At 36.5% G+C, this 18,675-nt stretch overlaps 1 protein-coding gene across 4 annotated transcripts in view; it reads left to right on the top strand.

Annotated features, from left to right (window-relative positions):
- Positions 1–18,675, top strand: part of NGLY1 (N-glycanase 1) — a 38,668-nt gene that overhangs the window by 9,429 nt on the left and 10,564 nt on the right. For 2 of the 4 annotated variants that reach the window (XR_013956311.1, XR_013956312.1), the window contains exons 5-12: positions 1,496–1,718; positions 2,428–2,549; positions 2,969–3,114; positions 3,295–3,405; positions 8,390–8,554; positions 9,209–9,397; positions 12,787–12,964; positions 13,464–13,824. Coding sequence is in view for 1 of the 4 variants with exons in the window: in XM_080611859.1 (XP_080467985.1) it covers positions 1,496–1,718; positions 2,428–2,549; positions 2,969–3,114; positions 3,295–3,405; positions 8,390–8,554; positions 9,209–9,397; positions 12,787–12,964; positions 13,464–13,639 (1,310 nt within the window). In the remaining 3 variants the exon portion in view is untranslated. Of the gene's footprint in view, positions 1–1,495; positions 1,719–2,427; positions 2,550–2,968; positions 3,115–3,294; positions 3,406–8,389; positions 8,555–9,208; positions 9,398–12,786; positions 12,965–13,463; positions 14,097–18,675 lie in introns of those variants that run through there. The other 2 variants (XR_013956310.1, XM_080611859.1) reach the window with 2 other exon arrangements.

The following is an 18,675-nucleotide window of genomic DNA, read 5'->3' as shown; positions in this document are numbered from 1 at the left end:
ATATGACATTCTTTCTGTGCAATGTTTTCATGAAGGATTTATTTTGCAAACCAAGAGAAGAATATTCATATGATAGCAGTCATATTTTCATAGATAACTTTCAAATCAGAACCTATCCAAGAAGATTATATAGCCCGTGCTTGAAATCTTCTTACTCAATTTTTACCAGGAAGTTTAAATAATTAATTTTGTAAGCAATAACATCCTGAGTGTTCCAGTACAAATGTTTTTCACGTGTAATAAATAAAAATGGAACTTTTACTACAATTAAATCTCAGGTGTTCTTGCTTTGATTAATAGATGATCTTTTCTCATGCACTTCATGGTCTTGGCAATGTGTGTTTAATAGAGTTTGGGCCCTCACAGACTTTTGTACCAAAGACTACTTCAGCTTCTGAGGAAGAGCTTAAATAAGTAAAACATGCATTTTACCTCGTCTCTCTTTGCCATCCTGAAAAAGGATCTAGTGCACAAATTTTGTGCATGTTGTTTCAATTTCTTTTAAACAGCATTTTTATAAATCCTTTTTTGTATCTTCGTATTTATTAGTCAGACCTGTCTGCACTGTGACTAACGAGCAAACTGTTGTACATAAAATAACTAGGTATAAATATCTATGATTGCAGTCTGACCTAGATAATGGAGTTAATAGGAGGACTTATTTGAATGTTTATGAATCTAAGAAGGAAGAGTATCTGGACGTTGGAGCAGATTATACATTTAAGGACTCTAAGGAATCAGAAGGATCTCTTTTGGGAGACTGGATTTTTAAATTTTAATTAAGTATGTTAATATGTTATTAAATTTGTTAATTAGGTAAAGTGAAGTTATTTCCAGGTGGTGGAATAGTGACAGCGTGTGAGTAGATTCTGACACTGTTGTGAACACAGGAAAATGGGTCAGAAGAGTTTAGGGTGGTGAAATTGGCTAGAGTAGAAAAATAAACACATCCTGTTCTAGCTGGGGTAAGATGACCAAGGTCTGTATTTGCTAACTTCATTAACAAATACAACCTGTAGAACATACCATGTGAACAGTAATTAAGCTGTGTTTGTAGAAAGTCTGTTCATAATTACACCTGGCTGTCTAGACTGCTGCCAGTGTCTGGTTCTTTGGGATTGTGAAATCAAAGTGATTGTTATTTCTAGTTTAATAGCCAAGATTAGGAAAAGAATATTTAGGAGAAGAAAGCTGTGGAAGACTGGGGGCATGAGGAGCTTCAGTAGGCTTCAGTGTGTATCTAACTTGTTTTTCTGAGCAATTTATTACTCTCACTCTAACTGTAGTGTGTAGGAGTGCAATTGTTTGTTCTTTATAGAGTTTGATGTTACTCAGTTTTGAAAATTTAGATTTTTTTTGTGTCTGTCCTTAAGTAACGTATGAAGCTTTTTTATAATGAGACTTTAATAAAGGCCTAGAGATGGTGATTTATGTAGATACTGGAAAGTTCAACTAAATTATTTTCCCCTAACTGTGTGTTGTGTAAACTTTACAGGTGCACATGTGAATGAAGAGGATTTCTTACTGTTGGAGCTCTTGGACTGGTTTAAGAATAACTTTTTTCGCTGGGTAAATAATCTTCCCTGCAGCAGGTGTGGTGGGCAGACAGAGCCTAAAAGTGACTACCTGTTGCCTGTTGGCGATGAACTAAGGTGGAATGCCAGTAGAGTGGAAAATCATTACTGCAGCCAGTGTCAGTTGTGTAATAGATTCCCAAGGTGAGTGTACAAAGGTTTGCTTTGTCTTTTTTTTTTTCTTGTCTTTCAAGAAACAGCTTTCCATTTCTGTGTTTTGTAAACAAGTAGTAAGTTGTTGATTGAAAGATTAGAGAAGCCATTTGAAGTAACATAATAGGGTGGTAGATGAACCATCTGTAAGATTAAAGATTTTTTAAAACTATACATTGCTTTCTTTTGCATGGCTTTGTTCTGAATACTTGTCTGATTCTCTTCTTTTTTGCTAATTTGATAAAATACATCTTCTAAATAAAATGCATTAATATTGGTATAATGTGTAGGTAGAGTTTTGTTGTTTCAGGAAAAACTTTTATTTCTATGGAAATCATAAAGGGTAATGCACATCTTATACTGAGTCTGTAGGAAAAGAGCAAATACACATTCTGTTATATTTTTGCTAATTATCAAAAGGACCAGTATGCAAGTCTAAGTCAGTTTTGAAAACTGAAAACCCAGATTCGTTTCAGTGTTGCCAGAAACATGTGATGGAGTCATTTGAGTCAAATTAGAAGTAGCATTCTGCTCACACTTGTTTTGTGCAATACAGCAATCATTTCTATTTTCTTTTGTGGACTGAATGGCACTGAAATCTGTTTATATAATCACAAATAAGGGCAGTCATGATGTAAAGATTTGGAAAAGTGAAATGTATTTTCAGTTATTCTGGTTTTGTTTTGGTTTTCTCCTGTAGGTACAACCACCCTGAAAAACTTCTGGAAACCAGATGTGGACGCTGTGGCGAGTGGGCTAACTGTTTTACATTATGTTGCAGAGCTGCAGGGTTTGAAGCTAGATACGTCTGGGACTGTACAGGTATTGATATTCTAGAACATTTTATTGTTAATAAAAACCTATGCAAAATAAGGTTATGTATTTTGTGGTTCTCAGATTATATTAAGCCATCAGGCAGCATATAGAGTTATGAGCTGCCGTTCAGCTAATAAAGACAATGAATTCAATTTCCTGTCTTGCCTGATGAGATTGAAATACAGTTCTGCAAGTAAGATTAGATGATTGACTGCAGAATAATACAATCTTTAGTTAAATCTAAGAGACTATGATCCTTAGAGAAAGCTCTGGTAACTTTAATTCTGAATGTAGATGAACAGAAAGCATGTTATTTCACCTGTTTCTTCATTCAATAAATCAGGAAAAGTTAAAATATTCTACAGTATTAGAAGAGAGGACCTGTCCTTATAATTCATTGTTTATTCTTGGCCCTTGTTATATAGATCATGTGTGGACTGAAGTATATTCTTCATCTCAGAAAAGATGGCTTCACTGTGATCCCTGTGAAAATGTCTGTGATAAGCCTCTTCTCTATGAAACTGGGTGGGGAAAGAAGCTTTCCTACATATTTGCATTCTCCAAAGAGGAGGTAGGAGTAATGATATCAATAATAAGCTTGCCCTGAAGCAAAGGTGTGATGTATTCCATCTTAGTGTGATTTCCAGAATTATTACAGAAAACCACACTTTGATTAGCTGGCCTCTTTAAATGAAGCAAGATATGTGAGAATTTTTGGTTGCTTTATATTCTTCTTCAACTTGTGCTTGAGGTTGTTGATGTCACCTGGAGATACAGCTGTAAACATGAAGAAGTACTCTCTAGAAGGACAGCCCTCAGTGAAGCTACGCTACGTGAAACAATTAACGCACTGAATAGAACGGTATGTTGCTTTTCTTAAATGGGTTTCTTTAAGTGAAACCTAATCCTTTCTTCAGAATGCAAAGTCCTTGAACAAAGAAATATATTTGGTAACCTTAGAGGAGTGTCTGCACTGTGGAATATAAAATGCTGATAACTATACAGACCTCATTTTACACTGAATCAGTCACAGTGCTGAACTTCTGTGAAATAAGATAAAGAACTTTATGCAAGAGGATTATTGTATCTTTTATATAGTCAAATGTGTGTGTGTATATGTAAAATATATATTGTGTTTATATATTTTTTCTTTATGTCTTTAGAGTAGACTTGTGCATCAGCACATGTTGTGGGTAAACTGCAACTACTCTGTAACTATGTGGACTCCTTGAGGGCAGCTGAGCATTTTCCACAATTAGTAATCAGTATTTATAGTTATAAGAAACGTAGGCCTACTTTGTTTTCCATGACTTCTCAGAAGCTCTAGGAAGCAGGAGGAATGATTCAAGGACTGCTTCCCAGACTTTCAAGAAGTGTTGATTCCATCAGCAGAGCTTTGACCTAGAGCCTCATATACTGTTTTGGGGACATTAGGCATGAATACATGGAGCCATATGCACCAGCTTGTCATAGTCACAGAACTCGAGTGCATACAGCACCTCTCTACTAAGCTTTTCCACTCCCTACCTGGAACAGCATGAACTTTTCTTGACTTGAAATACTAGAAAACCACAAAACCTTGAGCCACCTGTGAAGTTCCATTTTTGCCCACTTCCTTTCAGGGCTAATTCCTGTGCAAACTTTAGTTCTGGTGGTAGCATACAGCTGATGGCTTAATAAACAGATTATGCCTTCTTTAGAGGCCTGGTGGCCTGAGGGTTACAGCCTACCAGTAAGGGTGTAAAAAATTGAGCCTGCCTCATCTTTAAGGCCAGAGCTTGAAATTTTATCAATAGTGAAATATTGGAGTCACAGCAGAGTGGAGCTCTGGGAAGGCTGACCAGAGAAGCAAAACAAAAGGAGGTAGAGGATCAGAAAGTCAAGTTAGAGAATGCATGTGCTTTGTGCAGAGTTACAGAAATTTAATGCCATCCTCTTCAGGCATTCATTGTACCCTTGCTGGCTACAAAACTGATCTCAAGGGCCTTTCTTCTGATCTGCTGGTGACGGAAACCAGTCACTAGACTCTTCTCCACCACGTGTCCATAGGGAAAGAACGCTCGAAATATGGCACTAGTAAGTTGAAAATAACTTTGGCAATACAGGTGGAACCAGGGAAGTATATGCAACTGAGTCATGGGCTGGCTTGCCTGACCTCCTTCTCACCTCAGTGATATCACTGTAGGAACATGATCTGTTTTGCTTACAGGAGTTTGGAGAACTCCAGTAAAGTACATTGCCATCTCTAACAGATGGTGCTGCATGTTGGTCTATTGGCCTGTTTCTTACTCCCTTCCACCTGCTTGATAGGACTGTGCAGCTCCTGAGCTGACAAGAACACTTTTCAAAAAGAGGACAGGCATTCTGGTCATGTTTTAAATGAAAGCTTTATTAAAAACTGAGCACAGGAAAGAAAGTATGCTCAGGAAAGAACATGTGCTTCCAAGGCACTGTTCTATTTTTCCTGTCTTCCTTTCTCTACATATGGGAAATCTCAGCCTTTTCTTCTTTATGCTGCACACTTTCCCTATTGCTTTCCCATATTATTAAATCTGTCTTATGGTTTTATTAGAACACCTTTGTCAGTCTTTTTAATGGTATCTTATTCTGAGGAATAACTTTCCCTTTCTACAAGCTGAATGATACTCATATTCCCTTCTCACACTCACTTCCTTTTGCACAGTAGCTGTTCAGAATGTTTAATTTAATTAGTAAATTTAATCCCTGTAAGTAGTTGCTCTTACTCCTTTTTTCTTTTGTCTGTTATAGGTGGAATTGGATTTCAGGGGCTTAGTGGCGGTTTGCCATGGGGTTAGCAAAAGAACAGTTTCCTCCCCTCCATTGTTTGTCCTAGTCAAAGGGCCTTTCCTAAGATTCATACTAAGGTGGCAAGGCAGTGGGAATCAAGGGGCTTTTAAAAAGTTGCTGTCTGAGGATCTCCATGTTGTATTCAGCAGATTTTGCAGACAGAGTGGGGGGTAAGGCAGCTCACCACTAGAACTATCAGGACATCTTATAGCAGATTTTCATTACTCTGCTGAGTTGCAAGTCTGTATTTCAGCTAGTATGCTCTTTCCTTCCCTGCAACCTATTCAGCAGGTAACTGACATAGGCAAAGGCCTCCACTAACTTTCCCTTTTCCCATCATCTCCTAGAGACTGGCTTCACACTAGGAGCCATTTTTTCTGCATCAAAAATATTTTTTGATGCGGAGCTTCAACACTGCATCTTTTAAGCTCAATTATTCTAAGTTACAAATAAAAGGAGCACAAGAAGCACTGTGTGCAGTATACATTATAATTTATAGTGCAATATTAGTGAAAATGGAATCTGAGAGATTATTCTTGTTCTTTCCTGCATAAAGAGCAATGGCTGTGGCCATTATTTCTCTGCAAGTCTGTTTAGTTGACAGGCAGAGACAACACAACAGTTCAAAGTATATTGAAAAGAGGCAAAGGATAATGTAATCTATTCATTACACTATTTTACTTCTCAGAAATAGAATGTGTTTTATTTGGGTCAGGCATTCTTAAATGAGTATGTAACCTCTGCATTACCAACTATCTAATGTTATTCTATAGTATCATACAAATATTCTTCATCAACTTTATATGGGCACTGTCCTATTCTAGTCCATTGTACGTTACCTTCATAGAAAGGGAGGAGAGGACCCTGAACTTTCAACTGCTCTCATTGGAAATTGGATGGTGGGGCAGGGAAACAAATAACTTTTATTTGCTCCATGCATCATTTTTTTGGTAGTGGTTGTGAATGGTTATAGCTGCAGCCAGGTCAGCTCTTAGAAGGAAAACTAGTAATTTGGGTTAAATTGCAGCCATTTCATGGTGATTGATGTGAGATGAACCAGTGTTGCTTGTATAAAGGTTTAAAATTCAGTTTCCTCAAATTATCTGTTGCTTACCCAGCAGTGGGTCCAGTTAAACCATGGGTTATCAGTCTCCTTGAAAGCACAGGATTCTTCAGGAAACATCAACAGTGTAACTTGAATGTGATGCAGAACTAATTTTAAAGCTGCAGTTCATACTTCCTCTTCCTTCCTATTCTCTTTGTCTGCCAAAGAAAGGTGGGGCCTGAGCATGTATGTAGAGGGTAATACCTTAACAAAAAACAAAAGCGGGAAGTTTGAGCTATGGCAGTTGATAATGGCATTCTTGGAATCCATTTCAGTACATGGATGCTTTATGACAATATAATTTGTAGAAAATGTAGTTACAGGTTTTCGCAGCACAGGCAGTGTTGATCTCTGTGGAGTCTGTTATGTCTTACATGCTGCTAGTATTTAATATGCAAGAGCCTACTGGGTGTGGGGAAATAACAAATTAGCATGCTTGTACACTTTATAGTTGAGGAATTTATTACTTTTTTTCTATCATATGAAAGAGGCGTGTTTTCTGAAGCACCCTTTTTGTGTTGAAGCACTGTTCTTTAACAACTAGTTTCTTCAAATACTGTTACAACAGCTTGCAAAGCAAGGGCAACCAAGTCTCAGACTGTCATTGCTCACTAATTTTGGTGGTGATGACCCCTGACACTGGGTTTCCCTATATCAAAGCGGCTCAAAGAAAATTGTAGATTAGCATTGTTACCTTAAGGGCAATATCAGACTTTCTTTGAGCTGGAGTGAGATCTGTAGTACTGCATGTGGGCACCCAAAGTGCCCATGCAAGTGTTAGATTCAGGAAGGCCTGGTATTTCATGAGGAATTGCTGGAGTCACTGCTTGTCATCCAGTAACACAGAGGTGCATTACCCCCTTGCTGTGTTATAACTGGTATTTGGGAGCTGGAATTTGTTCAGCTGGAGCTGTTTCTCATAAATTCTCTGTAGCTACTTTCCTGTATCCAGTGCCACATTGTTGCTTGCAAACCCTTCAAATGCCTCTTTTCTGATCCCTAATAGCAAAACTTTCTGGGGTCAGGACTGCTTTTGAGATAATTGGATTACTTAGTGGCCTGGAGTTTCAGGTCCTAGTAGGCTGAGTGCATGCCTTGGGCGATCACCAAAGCAGGAAAAAAAAAAAAGATGATGTGTAATCATTTGTGTACTCAGTGTTGAACCCACACAGAGTTGGAAAAACTACCCACAGTTAAAGAAAAAAGCTTCAGGTATCAGCTCTGTATATTTGATGTGAAAATGATGGAGACAAAACCCCAGCCTCTCAGTGAATTTTTAAGTTGTATACCAAAAAATGCCCCTAGTTTAATTCATGTGGGCAAAGAAAGCGTGTTAGGTAATTCTTTTTCTTTTCCACTAATTTACCTGGAACTGTAGGTGATACGTTTTTCTCATGTTTCTGATACCTGCAAAAGTATTAATGTCATAGGTTATGATGAAATCAGTCACTGTGAAATAGCTGTTTCAGAGACCAACTGAGTCATTTATTTGGGCTTAACCACAAAACCAAGACTGTTGCAAATCAAATCATTCCACCTTAGAGAAGTTTGACTCCAAAATTATGCTTGCTTTTGCTTTCCCCTAAATAATATCAAGAGCAACTATGGCACAGAATGCATATGAATAGCTATGAAATATGCAATGGAAGTGTTTTATCATCTAAGCAAATGTATTAAAAATATAGCATAAACCTTACTTTAAAAGAAAGCTATATCGTTAGTGTATGCAAGTTCACATGCAGTTATGAGTGGTTTATATTAGCACATCTGGTATAAGGTTGTTTCCAAGATTAGTGTTTCTAACAGTCAGTCCTGACTTTAAATGTTAGCCTGTTTTTTCAAATCTTTTTTTCCCGGTTGGTGTCACTCTAGAGCAGAATTACAAATACCATTTTTCTGAATTTTTTACTTTGTTTCTTAAATGTATTTTCAGAGACAACAGTCTTTGTCTGAAAATAGAAGAAGAGAGCTCTTGGAAAGAACAATTGTGGAGCTTGTTGAATTCATTTCTCCTAAAACGCCTAAACCTGGAGAGTATGGTGGAAGGACATCAGGTTCAATGGCTTGGCGAGTAGCCAGAGGTGAAATTGGTCCAGAGGTATTTAACTTTTGCACTGGTGACCATCTCAGAGGTACCTAACTAGAGGTTCTAGGACTGTGGTCTGCAGAAGAATATCACTACATGATAGGCAGCCTACAGATTTAGTTCAGACAGTGAAACTTGCAAAAATATTAGGTGCAAGTTTGATGTGAATGCAGTAGAGGTCCACAAGTAATTTTTGAGGATTGATGGTGGTCCATTGCTTCTCGAGTTTCTATCTTCAGTTTTTTGAAGTCAATTTGTAAGCTGTCGTATACAAGCATCCTATATGATAGTCACAAATTACATTTGTTATTCATGGTTGTACAAGAAGTATACTCAACATAAATTTTCTATTTCTAATATGTAAATCTCTCAAATTTGTTATTTTTATGTTATTTTGTTAATAATTTACTTCTAAAAGTAATTGAGTGAAAATTTTAAAAACAAACTCTCTGCTCCCCTCTGAAAAAGATTCAGTTTTAATGTAGGAAACTGGTTTAAAACTTATGTTTGCAGAAATACTTTTGTCCATGACCTCTCTTAAAAATGACTTATTTTTCAGTTGGCAGAAAAACTGAAGTAGGAAGCCAAGGCGTGCTGTTTAAAAGTAACATATGCTTACTGAAATGTATTGGGGAATGACAGTGCTTGTATTTTTTAATTTTTCAGAAAAGAAAAGAAGTAATTTTTATTCCCTCTGGAAAAGAGAAGACATCTAAACTCTTCCACCTCATCTACAATATAGTAGAAGATAGTTATACACGGGTTTCCAGTAATAATGAAAAAATAAGTGGCTGGGAAGCAGGTGTTTGGAAGGCAGAGTCTATCTGGAGAAAGGTTGAAACAGACTGGAAAATGGTAAGGATAACAATTATTAAAAGTGTAAAATCCACCATAAAAGTATGATAACTCCAATAAAATAGAAAACCCTTGTTGGTGTTTGGAATCAAAACCTCTCTTGGTGCCCATAGAATTCAGCTGATGTTAGTAAATGGTTAAGCTTCAGATAAGATTGCTGGATCTTACCTGATATAAATAAATTTAAATGAATCTAGCTAGTCTTTCAGAAAGGGCAATCAAATTCCCTGCAGATAGGTAAAATCCTTGCTGAAGCATCAAATTTAAAGAAATGGCTTCCTTCTTATGCCTTAGGGCAAATGCACAAATACTGTTTTCTTGAAAAGCAGTACTTCCCTCTAAAAAAGATTATTTTTTTCTTTTGTTGTTTTGGAGACAGCTTTATAGGGTATCATATCTCTTTGATACACAGCTGAAGGAAGAAATTGTCATACCTAAATGTTACAGTTTCATCTGCAAGGCAAAATCCTGTCTGTTACCTGGATTATCATATACCCTGCCCAGACTCCTTCCAATCTGTCAGGACACTGAGCAGCCAGAGTCGTATGCTCTAAATCCAAGAAGAGAACTGATGCCTGTAGGATGGGGAAGGGTCATTTACTCAGCAAACAACTTTTCCTGCAACAGCTATCAGCTGTGGAACTGATTGTGCTTGTCAGGGACTATAGCATGTTATTGGTTTGGTCCCCTGTCATTTTACTAGTCTGAAAGGTCTCTGGCCAAACATTCTTCTAGTTTAGGCAGTGGTTTGCTTCCCATTGCTAAAAGATGGAGTTGAGCATGTAATTGTCTTCTGAGGTTTACTGTGCTGGGTTCTACATGTTAGCTACCCTGCAAAATGCAATGGGGGAATAGCTTGGATAGGTTATCTTACATTAAAGGGAAGGAATACAGAAGAAGACTAGAGACTAATACAAAAGATATTACAACAGAGTAGGCTAATAAAAAAAGAGAAGTAAGAAAAACTCAGAATGAGGGACAACTGTTCTCTTTCCCTAGGATCTGCTGAAAATCTGGTAGCACATTAAATCATCAAGACTCCAGTGATCAGTTATGCTCATTTTTACAACAAGCAGAAGTGTTTGCAGTAAGCCAGTTACTGTTGGTCTGCTCTTCTGCTCAGCTCTACAAAACAGATAAAACAGGGAGGGTCCAATGCATAAGTCCAGGCAAATCAACTTTGCCCTTGTATTATATTTGCCTTGCACCTCAATCATTCTAGATAAAGAATGAGAGGGTGGCCTTGAGGAATTAGGAGCTACAGATCCAGGTATATCTCAAGCTCCTAGATAAGGCATGTTAGTTCAACAGGAGGAGTGTCCTGTGTAATGTCTGTGTATGAATCTAAAATGACTTTTTGTTGAGATTTGTTTGTATTACGAATGACAGCAGAGGGAAAGGTTGTTTGGTGTTTGTCTGTTCTTTTGTAATGTCTCTAGTAAATGTGGAAGGTACTGAATTGGAATTTGATTCATCAGCTGTTCAAGAAACTTACCAGCCAATATTATCATTGTGTTTTGTTTATAACTCAGTATGTGATGAATGGAAAGAAATTTAAATCTAAAAGCTGCTGTAAACGTGACTATAGGTATTGGCTCAGGAGTAACACAAAAGACTAATCAGTTACGTATTCTGTCTTTGCCATGTTGTTGATCAATACGATTCAGATAGATGATCATCTTGTACAATCTGATGGTAGCTATCTCCATCATATTTGTGTATTTTCTTGTGATTCAGTGTCACTTGACTTTATTACACAACTCAAACAGATATAAACCACAAATTTAATCAGATTACCCAGAGAGAATTTGGTGTCCAGGGCTCAAACAAGCAAACCACAGTAGATGATAATGAGAATGCAAGAACCTGTAGACCTGAAATACATGGGTTTCTAAAAGCTTGTTTTCCATAAGAGCTGTTCCAGTAGAAGAGAATTTTTCTTCCCCTGAATTCAGACATTTTTTAAATAATACTGGAAAAAGAGTATCCAGGTGTGAAAGTTAGAGGACATCAAAAAGGCACAATAGGAATCTTTAACTTCTGTTTCTCTGGTTAAATGGTTGGATACTATAATGGAAGATGAGACAAGCTACTGTTTCAGTTTTTATCCCTAAAAGCCTATATTTAGTGCACCTCAACCAAGTAGTAATTAATGGGGTGTTTTAGCTTCCCTGCTCAAATACAGCAGTTCAGTAGAAGCTGATCAAGAGACTCTCTTGCTGGAATAAGTAAGGTACTTAAAAAATTTTGCTTGGGCATCAGCACTTTCATGAGCATTAACATTATATTCACATGAAAGCAAGTTAAATTGTTGTATTTTCTCTTTGAAGATGATGTTCAGTATAATACCCTCACACTTCTGGGTTTTTTCAGCTTTCTATAACGTGAGAATTATTATTTTAATGCCCAGTGCATAGTAACACTGAAATTCTGTTCTATAGTGTGTCAGTGGCATTTCTATATAAGGCTGGGATATTTAGTAAAACACACTACTGTGTTTTATTATCATTTTATTCAGGGATGTTCTTCCCAGATTAAAGACCTGTCATTCAGTATGACATTAATCAGAAGCGTGGGCATGACAGAACTTTGAGTTTTCTTAATTAAGGGTTCTGAAAGGATCATGTCAATTTCAACTCCTTAATCTGTGTTGTCTGTTGTCTTGGTTTACTGATAATAGTTACTAGACTTGTAAGCACTGTCAGATGCTTATTACAAAATTTTCATGAAGGGTTCATTATAACTTTAATGAACGTTAGCATGTGAACTTGACTGTTCAGCCAGGTGAAGCTTAGAACAGCTTTGGGACTACCTTAAGTTATGCATATCACTAAAAGTTCACATAATGTTAATATAAGATTTATATATAGCTAGCATGTATGATTTGCTTTAAGCAAGACTTGTCAAGTCCTAGGAGAAGTGGTGTGCAGCCAGCAGCCCCATCTGAAGTATCTAAAATACTGATTGCAGTTTTTTTTTATCAGCAATACTGATGAACCAAAATGAACAATCAAAGTATATGGGCTTGTGTATTTATCTAAAAAACAGAAGTCTGTTGTTGGTCATTTTGTTGGCTTTTGTTTGTTACTATTTTTTAATAATAAGCTCAAGTATTTTTATGGCTTAAACTTTACCAAATGTTAAAAATAGGTTAATGTTTCCTAGTGAAGGACTGTAAGCATGTACAATTACCTAACTGCAGAGTAGACTTAAGGACTCAGAAATATTATGCACAAGATTGTACTATGTACAGTTTTAAAGGTTCAGAGGCTTGATAAAGAATGAAAGTGTGTTATCTTAAGATTTTATGTCCTTATTACAATGATTAATTAGATGTGTGTTGGTCATCTTAGCTTTTGACACGCTGACTATGTCTTCTTTCCATTTAGGTTTATTTAGCCCGAAAAGAGGGGTCATCCTCTGCTTCCATCAGCTGGAAGTTTGACTGCAAGTCAGTCAATCTAAAAATAGATAACATTGCAGTGAGGACAAGCAGTCAGACATTTCAGAGTGGAAGAATAAAGTGGAGGCTTTGCTCTCCAACAGCGGAAATCGAACTGATAGGAGGTAAGCATGGAACTTAATTAATTAGATTATTCAGCAAAGGTGTTTAAATGGAGAGAGCACTGCGCACATGTAAAAATGAAATGCAAATGCATTTTGATTTTCCCAACTTCTTAGGAATGTCAAGAAAATACAGTGTATTTAATGAAACCTGGTACAAATCCTGGTTTTATTAATATACACAGCCCTATCTGCAAAGGGCATGATTAGCAAGAACACAGTGGATACAAGATACTTGTGTGTTTTACTAGAAAGGATAAATGCTTGTATATGTGAGGTGCCTTCAGTCTTGACTGAGTCCTTTGAGCATAAGCACTAGACAAATAATAACTGAAAATTTGCAGTTGTGTTTTTTTCTGCCACTGATTGGCAGATGAATTTGAGTGTTTCCAACTGAGATCCTTAATCTTGCATTACAATTTACCCTTTTTAACATGTATTGTAGCATTTTATGCTGTCTGGAGCAGTGGCTGACTGAATTACTTATCTTTTCCTCCAATAGATAAAAATCTTTGCTCCTACTCAAATTTTTCTGGTGCAACGGAAGTTATATTGGAAGCAGTTCTAGATGGAGGGAATGGTGAAGCTGCATGGCAACACACACAGCTGTTTAGAGAGAGCTTAACAGGAAGTGGAGAAAATTGCTTAGAGATGATTATAAAACTCAGTGACCTCTGAGAACCTGAGATGAAGAAATGTCCTTTGAATTCCCTGAAGTCCTTATACCATGGATACAATATATGAAGATTTGGTCCTCAGTTCTTGTTCATCCTGCTGGCAAATATTTTCTATTTCACTTTCACTGCTCCCATTTAACCAACTTGAAACTGCACTTGAAACTTCCATTTAACCAACTTGAATAGGTAAACATCACAATTAAAACCTCTTTGCTTTAAAACCAAACAACACCAGAATTAAGGGATTGAACCATTAAATACCTTTTATTAAAATTTATAATGAAAAGGAAACATGTTTTTAGGAAGCAAAACATGATCACAGAACAATTGTAATTTATTTTAATTTGGAGATTTGGGATTGGCTTGCTGGGGTATTTTTTAGTTTGAGGGGGGTTGTTTTTTCTTTTTAATATATAACCTCATTGGAAAAGCAATTAAAATTCAATTTTCCAATTACAGCAGATGCTTGTGATGATTTTAAAATATTTTAGAGAATAATAGAAGACTTAGGCATTTTAAAAGAACAATATTAATTTGTGTAATAACCATAGGGGCTGAAATAAAGGTAAATTTGGAAGCAAACTTGAAATTATCTTATATACCTTTAATACTTATATAAGTATTAAAGTTGCATTTAATACCTAGAAATATTTGGAAGTATAGTGATATGCTAGGAAAATAAACTAATTTTGAAAGAAGTGTTCATTATGTACCTAAAAATGTCATGGTCTGTGATATGAAATTGAGACTAAAACCATCATAATTTCTTTCTGTGAAAAATAGATTATTCATTATAAATACTTTTTAATGATAGAAATTCAGATCTGCCTACTCTTTAAAATTTTTTATTAAGCATGTAGGTTGAAATCACTTTTCAAGCTATTGTCTTGAATTACTTTCAATATTCTTCCCAAATTCGATGTAACACTCTATGCAACTTTTCTGTTACTGCAGTGTTTAAATTTCTTTTCCTTGAGTCTAATAAAAACTGCCACACAGATGTCAAATGTAGCAGTGCTGTGAATAAAGTACGGAATGAATGTTCAGATTAGATAAACTTTATCAGAAGATAAAGATTTTATGAAGAAAAATCAAACTATAGTTTTATTTTAAAATAAGTGAAAATTAATTACATTCTCAAGAAGTGTGTTTATAGCTTTTTGTTCCTCTTTCTGACCCTTCACAGCTTCTGTATTGACGTGAAATAATTGTTAAAAATAATTGAAGTGTTTGCTGACCTTTCAACAAATCTAAGCAGATATTAAACTATTCAGATTTTATTAGGAAACTGCATATGCACAGTGAGCACAGGCATCAAAATTATGCCACAGACACAGAATCATAGAATGGTTAGGGTTGGAAAGGACATTAAGATCACCCAGTTCCAACCCCCCTGCCATGGGCAGGGACGCATCATGCTAGACCATGTCGCCCAAGAGTCCGTCCAACCTGGCCTTGAACACTGCCAGGGATGGAGCATTCACCACTTCTCTTGGCAACCTGTTCCAGTGCCTCACCACCCTCACAGTTAAGAACTTCTTCCTTATATCTAACCAGAACTTCTCCTGTTTAAGTTCAAACCCATCACCCCTTGTCCTATTGCTGCAGTCCCTGATGAAGAGTCCCTCTCCAGCAGCAGCTTATGGTAGTTCGGGAATGACAGAATGATGTATGATGGATTATATAGTCTGCTTCAGAATGTAAACTGACAGTTTAGAAGGGGGATTAAAAAGAGATGGTCTCACTCCCTTAATGCAGAACAGTGAGAGGGAACTGTTACAGAAGAGCATTCATCAGCACTTGACAAATGAAAAGGGAATTTGCCAGTCTCCATTCAAAACTCCTCCTGTATGCTAGTTCTGAGATTCTGAGTCGGAACCCAACAGAAAAGTATTTTAGATTAACATGTATGCTATGTTGGAAGAAAAAAGGCAAAAAAAAGACTTGGTGACACTAATCAGCAAAAAATATTCCTGCTTCATAATTTGATATCTGAAAAAGGTACTGCTGTGAGACAGAAATAATCTCTTGCATTGTATTACTTAAAGCAGAGGACCTTGAGGAATTGAGGAACAATTTAACTGCATTTGATAATTTGAAAGCAGAAGGCAGAATAGTAGTAAGATAAAAGTAATTTTCTCACAATTTTGGTCAGAATCTCTGGGGGAAGAGTAATAGCTGCAGAGAACTTAACAGAATCATCCACTGAAACAGTAGAGTAGTTGAAGTCCATTATTAAAATGTTTGAATGAAATAAAAAGATTCAAATCTAATTAATCAAGAAGTACTTCTGTATTTGTAACATGACATGCAAAGAACAGAAGTACGTATTACAGGAAAGAATGAATAAAAACCTCAGATTGAATAGAGCTAATCTGAAAAAGTTAAATGGAACTCCTTCAGGTGTCTTTTGGAGTACCCTATAAACAATGAATGTTTTGAATCTCTTCATGCATAGGCTGCTTTAAAGACACTAATTTTCCCTGTTGATCTCTACTTCGATGCAGCTCGATATTTTTTTTCATTATTTTCTGAAACCAGAGGTAATTCCTCATCAATAGTTGCTTAATAATCACTTTTTGAATTTGGAATATTATATGGTGGAAAGATCTGTACTGCAACATGTTCTGAAAATATGGATATTAAGTTATGCTGGCAATGGTCTGATACTGATCGAGTTGTAGGAGTTACTGATCAGGGCATATGCAGCTAAAAGTCAGTTCTTACTGCTCCCTAGAAATATATGGCTTAATGTCAACATGCAGACAACCAGCAGTGTTTTCTAGAATTCAGTTTAGTGCACTTTCAAGAATTGCTGGCTGTCCAATGGGCCATGGTTGCTTTCCAGAGTTGCACTGAGGTGTAACAGTGAAATCTTTTCAGTCAAATTTACATAAGTACTATAGTGTCTAATTAATGCTGGCAAACTAATTTTGGAGTGCATGGTTTCCAGCAGAACTATGTGGGAGCCTGTGCAGAGAATTCCTCCTTTCAAACCAGTATTTGTTGTGCTGCACTGTTGACTCTACAGCTGTTCATTTCTTCATATCCTGTTTTGACTCCACTGCACACAGAATTGCAACCACAAGGGGCAACCCATGAAGTTGTAGTAGTAATTTCCTACAACCCAGGAAGTTGCTGGGAAAATGTATCTCTAAAACATATGGAGGAAGCCCCATGTTAGCAGTGTAGAGAGAAAGCGCAAGTATACAGGAATCAAGCAAACTTTTGTATAAATTATGTACTTGCACTGAGTAGTAGGTAATGCAAATTATCTCATCCTGTGTATCTCATCTCAAGTCGTCAGTTACCCACGGAAGATTTTTCCACATGTAGTGGCTTAGATGTGAGATACAATCCCTATTATGTGCAACATTGGGAAATGTAGAACACTAAAAATGAAGTATGTTTTTCTCCATAGCACAGTGGAATGAAAACATATGGGGCAGCACATATGGCTGCCAGAAGCTGGGAACACCCATTCGCATAGTTCTTGCAGCTCAAAACAAACAAAAAAAGCCAAAACAAAGGAACTCCAAGGAGGGCAGAGATTGTTTCAGGCAGATAGGAGGATATCTGTCCTCCATGCCCACAGTCACTGTCTCTTCACCTTTGGTTGCTTAAGCTAGAAAGGAAAGTATGCCACCAGTTAAGAATTTGGTTGCTCTTAGTATTTGTCAAAACTTAGCATTTATTAAGCGCAGACATTATATAAAATACATTTCTAATTTCCACTATAGGTTCAAACCTCTGGTTCTGGACTAAATTTAAGATTTTGCCAGTGTTCTGTAAGCAATTCAACAACTTAAAAAATGTGCCTATGTTGAAGACTTCTATATCATTGCTTCGTATCGTATGTAGGGAGGAGAAGCAAATACAGACCCATGACTTCTTCCAACTTGGTGGAATAGACGTAGGTCCTATTTATACTTTGAATATGTTTTAAAAGTTACTCAGCATCACTGGCAGTAGTTCAGCTTTACTGTGTGCTAGCTTTGAAGGTTCTTATATAGGGTGCTATCACTGCTAGCAGTGCTTTATGCCTTTTAGCTTATGTCCTCTCTAAGCAGTAATCGGTGATACTATATTTATTGATTGTTGGTCACATAGTGTTGTCAGCATGGGTAGAATGAAAGAGTCATAGCACTAACATCTACGATAGTCTTTAGTAGGTTGATACAGTTTCTTCTTCCTTGAAGTTATTAATTAGTTTCAGGAGCAGAATTTTGAGACCTTCCGTCCTACAATGCAGCACTTAGGACTGGCTAAGGTCAAACAGCTTCAAGTATCTGTATTTTAGGTGTACAGATACTGTGAAATGTGTAAGGGTCTAAATGTGACTTTCTGCCTCTCTGACTAAGAGAACAGTTTTTTTTTCCTTTTTTTAGACTTTATGTTTGTTATTGGGCTTTTCATTTTATGGTAAGCTTTGTAATTAGGCTATTAGCTTCATTTATGATTAGTCTGCTTCAGTTTCTGCAGCTCCGTCTTTTTCTACACATTTCCATCTAATTTAGAATACATTTCAATTTGCTTTTAGTTTATACAGAGGATTGCAACTATATACTAAATATACTATGACAAAACTTAAGTTAGTTTCTTTACTTTTATTTAGTAAGGAGACAAAAGGGATAGATTAAAAATATTCAAACTCAGCAACAAAGAAAAGGCAGTAGTAATTAAAACAGATGGCACCCAGAAACCAACAAAACCCACCAGTATTTAATAAAATGTAATGGGTAAAGAAAATATAATGATCTACATAAGCTAGTGCTGGCAAAAGTAACTTCCACGATTGACCCCATTTTTGAGATGTTTTTTGATGTGCTCATTTATATTTAAATCACTGAAAATTTTCAGTAGAAGTGCTCAGAATAGCGAGCAGCTTTTTTTGCAAAGCAGTCTAAGATCTCAGGAATACCCTTTTTTAAACATCCTTTATTTTTACTAGTCTAAGCTATAGAAATACTTTTAAAATTAAGAACAGCTCCTGCTGCTTGACACAAATTCATTCCTTTCTTTCTTCCGGTGAATAAC

This window comes from Psittacula echo (assembly GCF_963264785.1).
Source record: "Psittacula echo genome assembly, chromosome: 2".
Lineage (NCBI taxonomy): Eukaryota > Metazoa > Chordata > Aves > Psittaciformes > Psittacidae > Psittacula > Psittacula echo.
The sequence above is the reverse complement of the archived record's forward strand: the minus strand, read 5'-3'. Positions and strand labels throughout refer to the sequence as shown.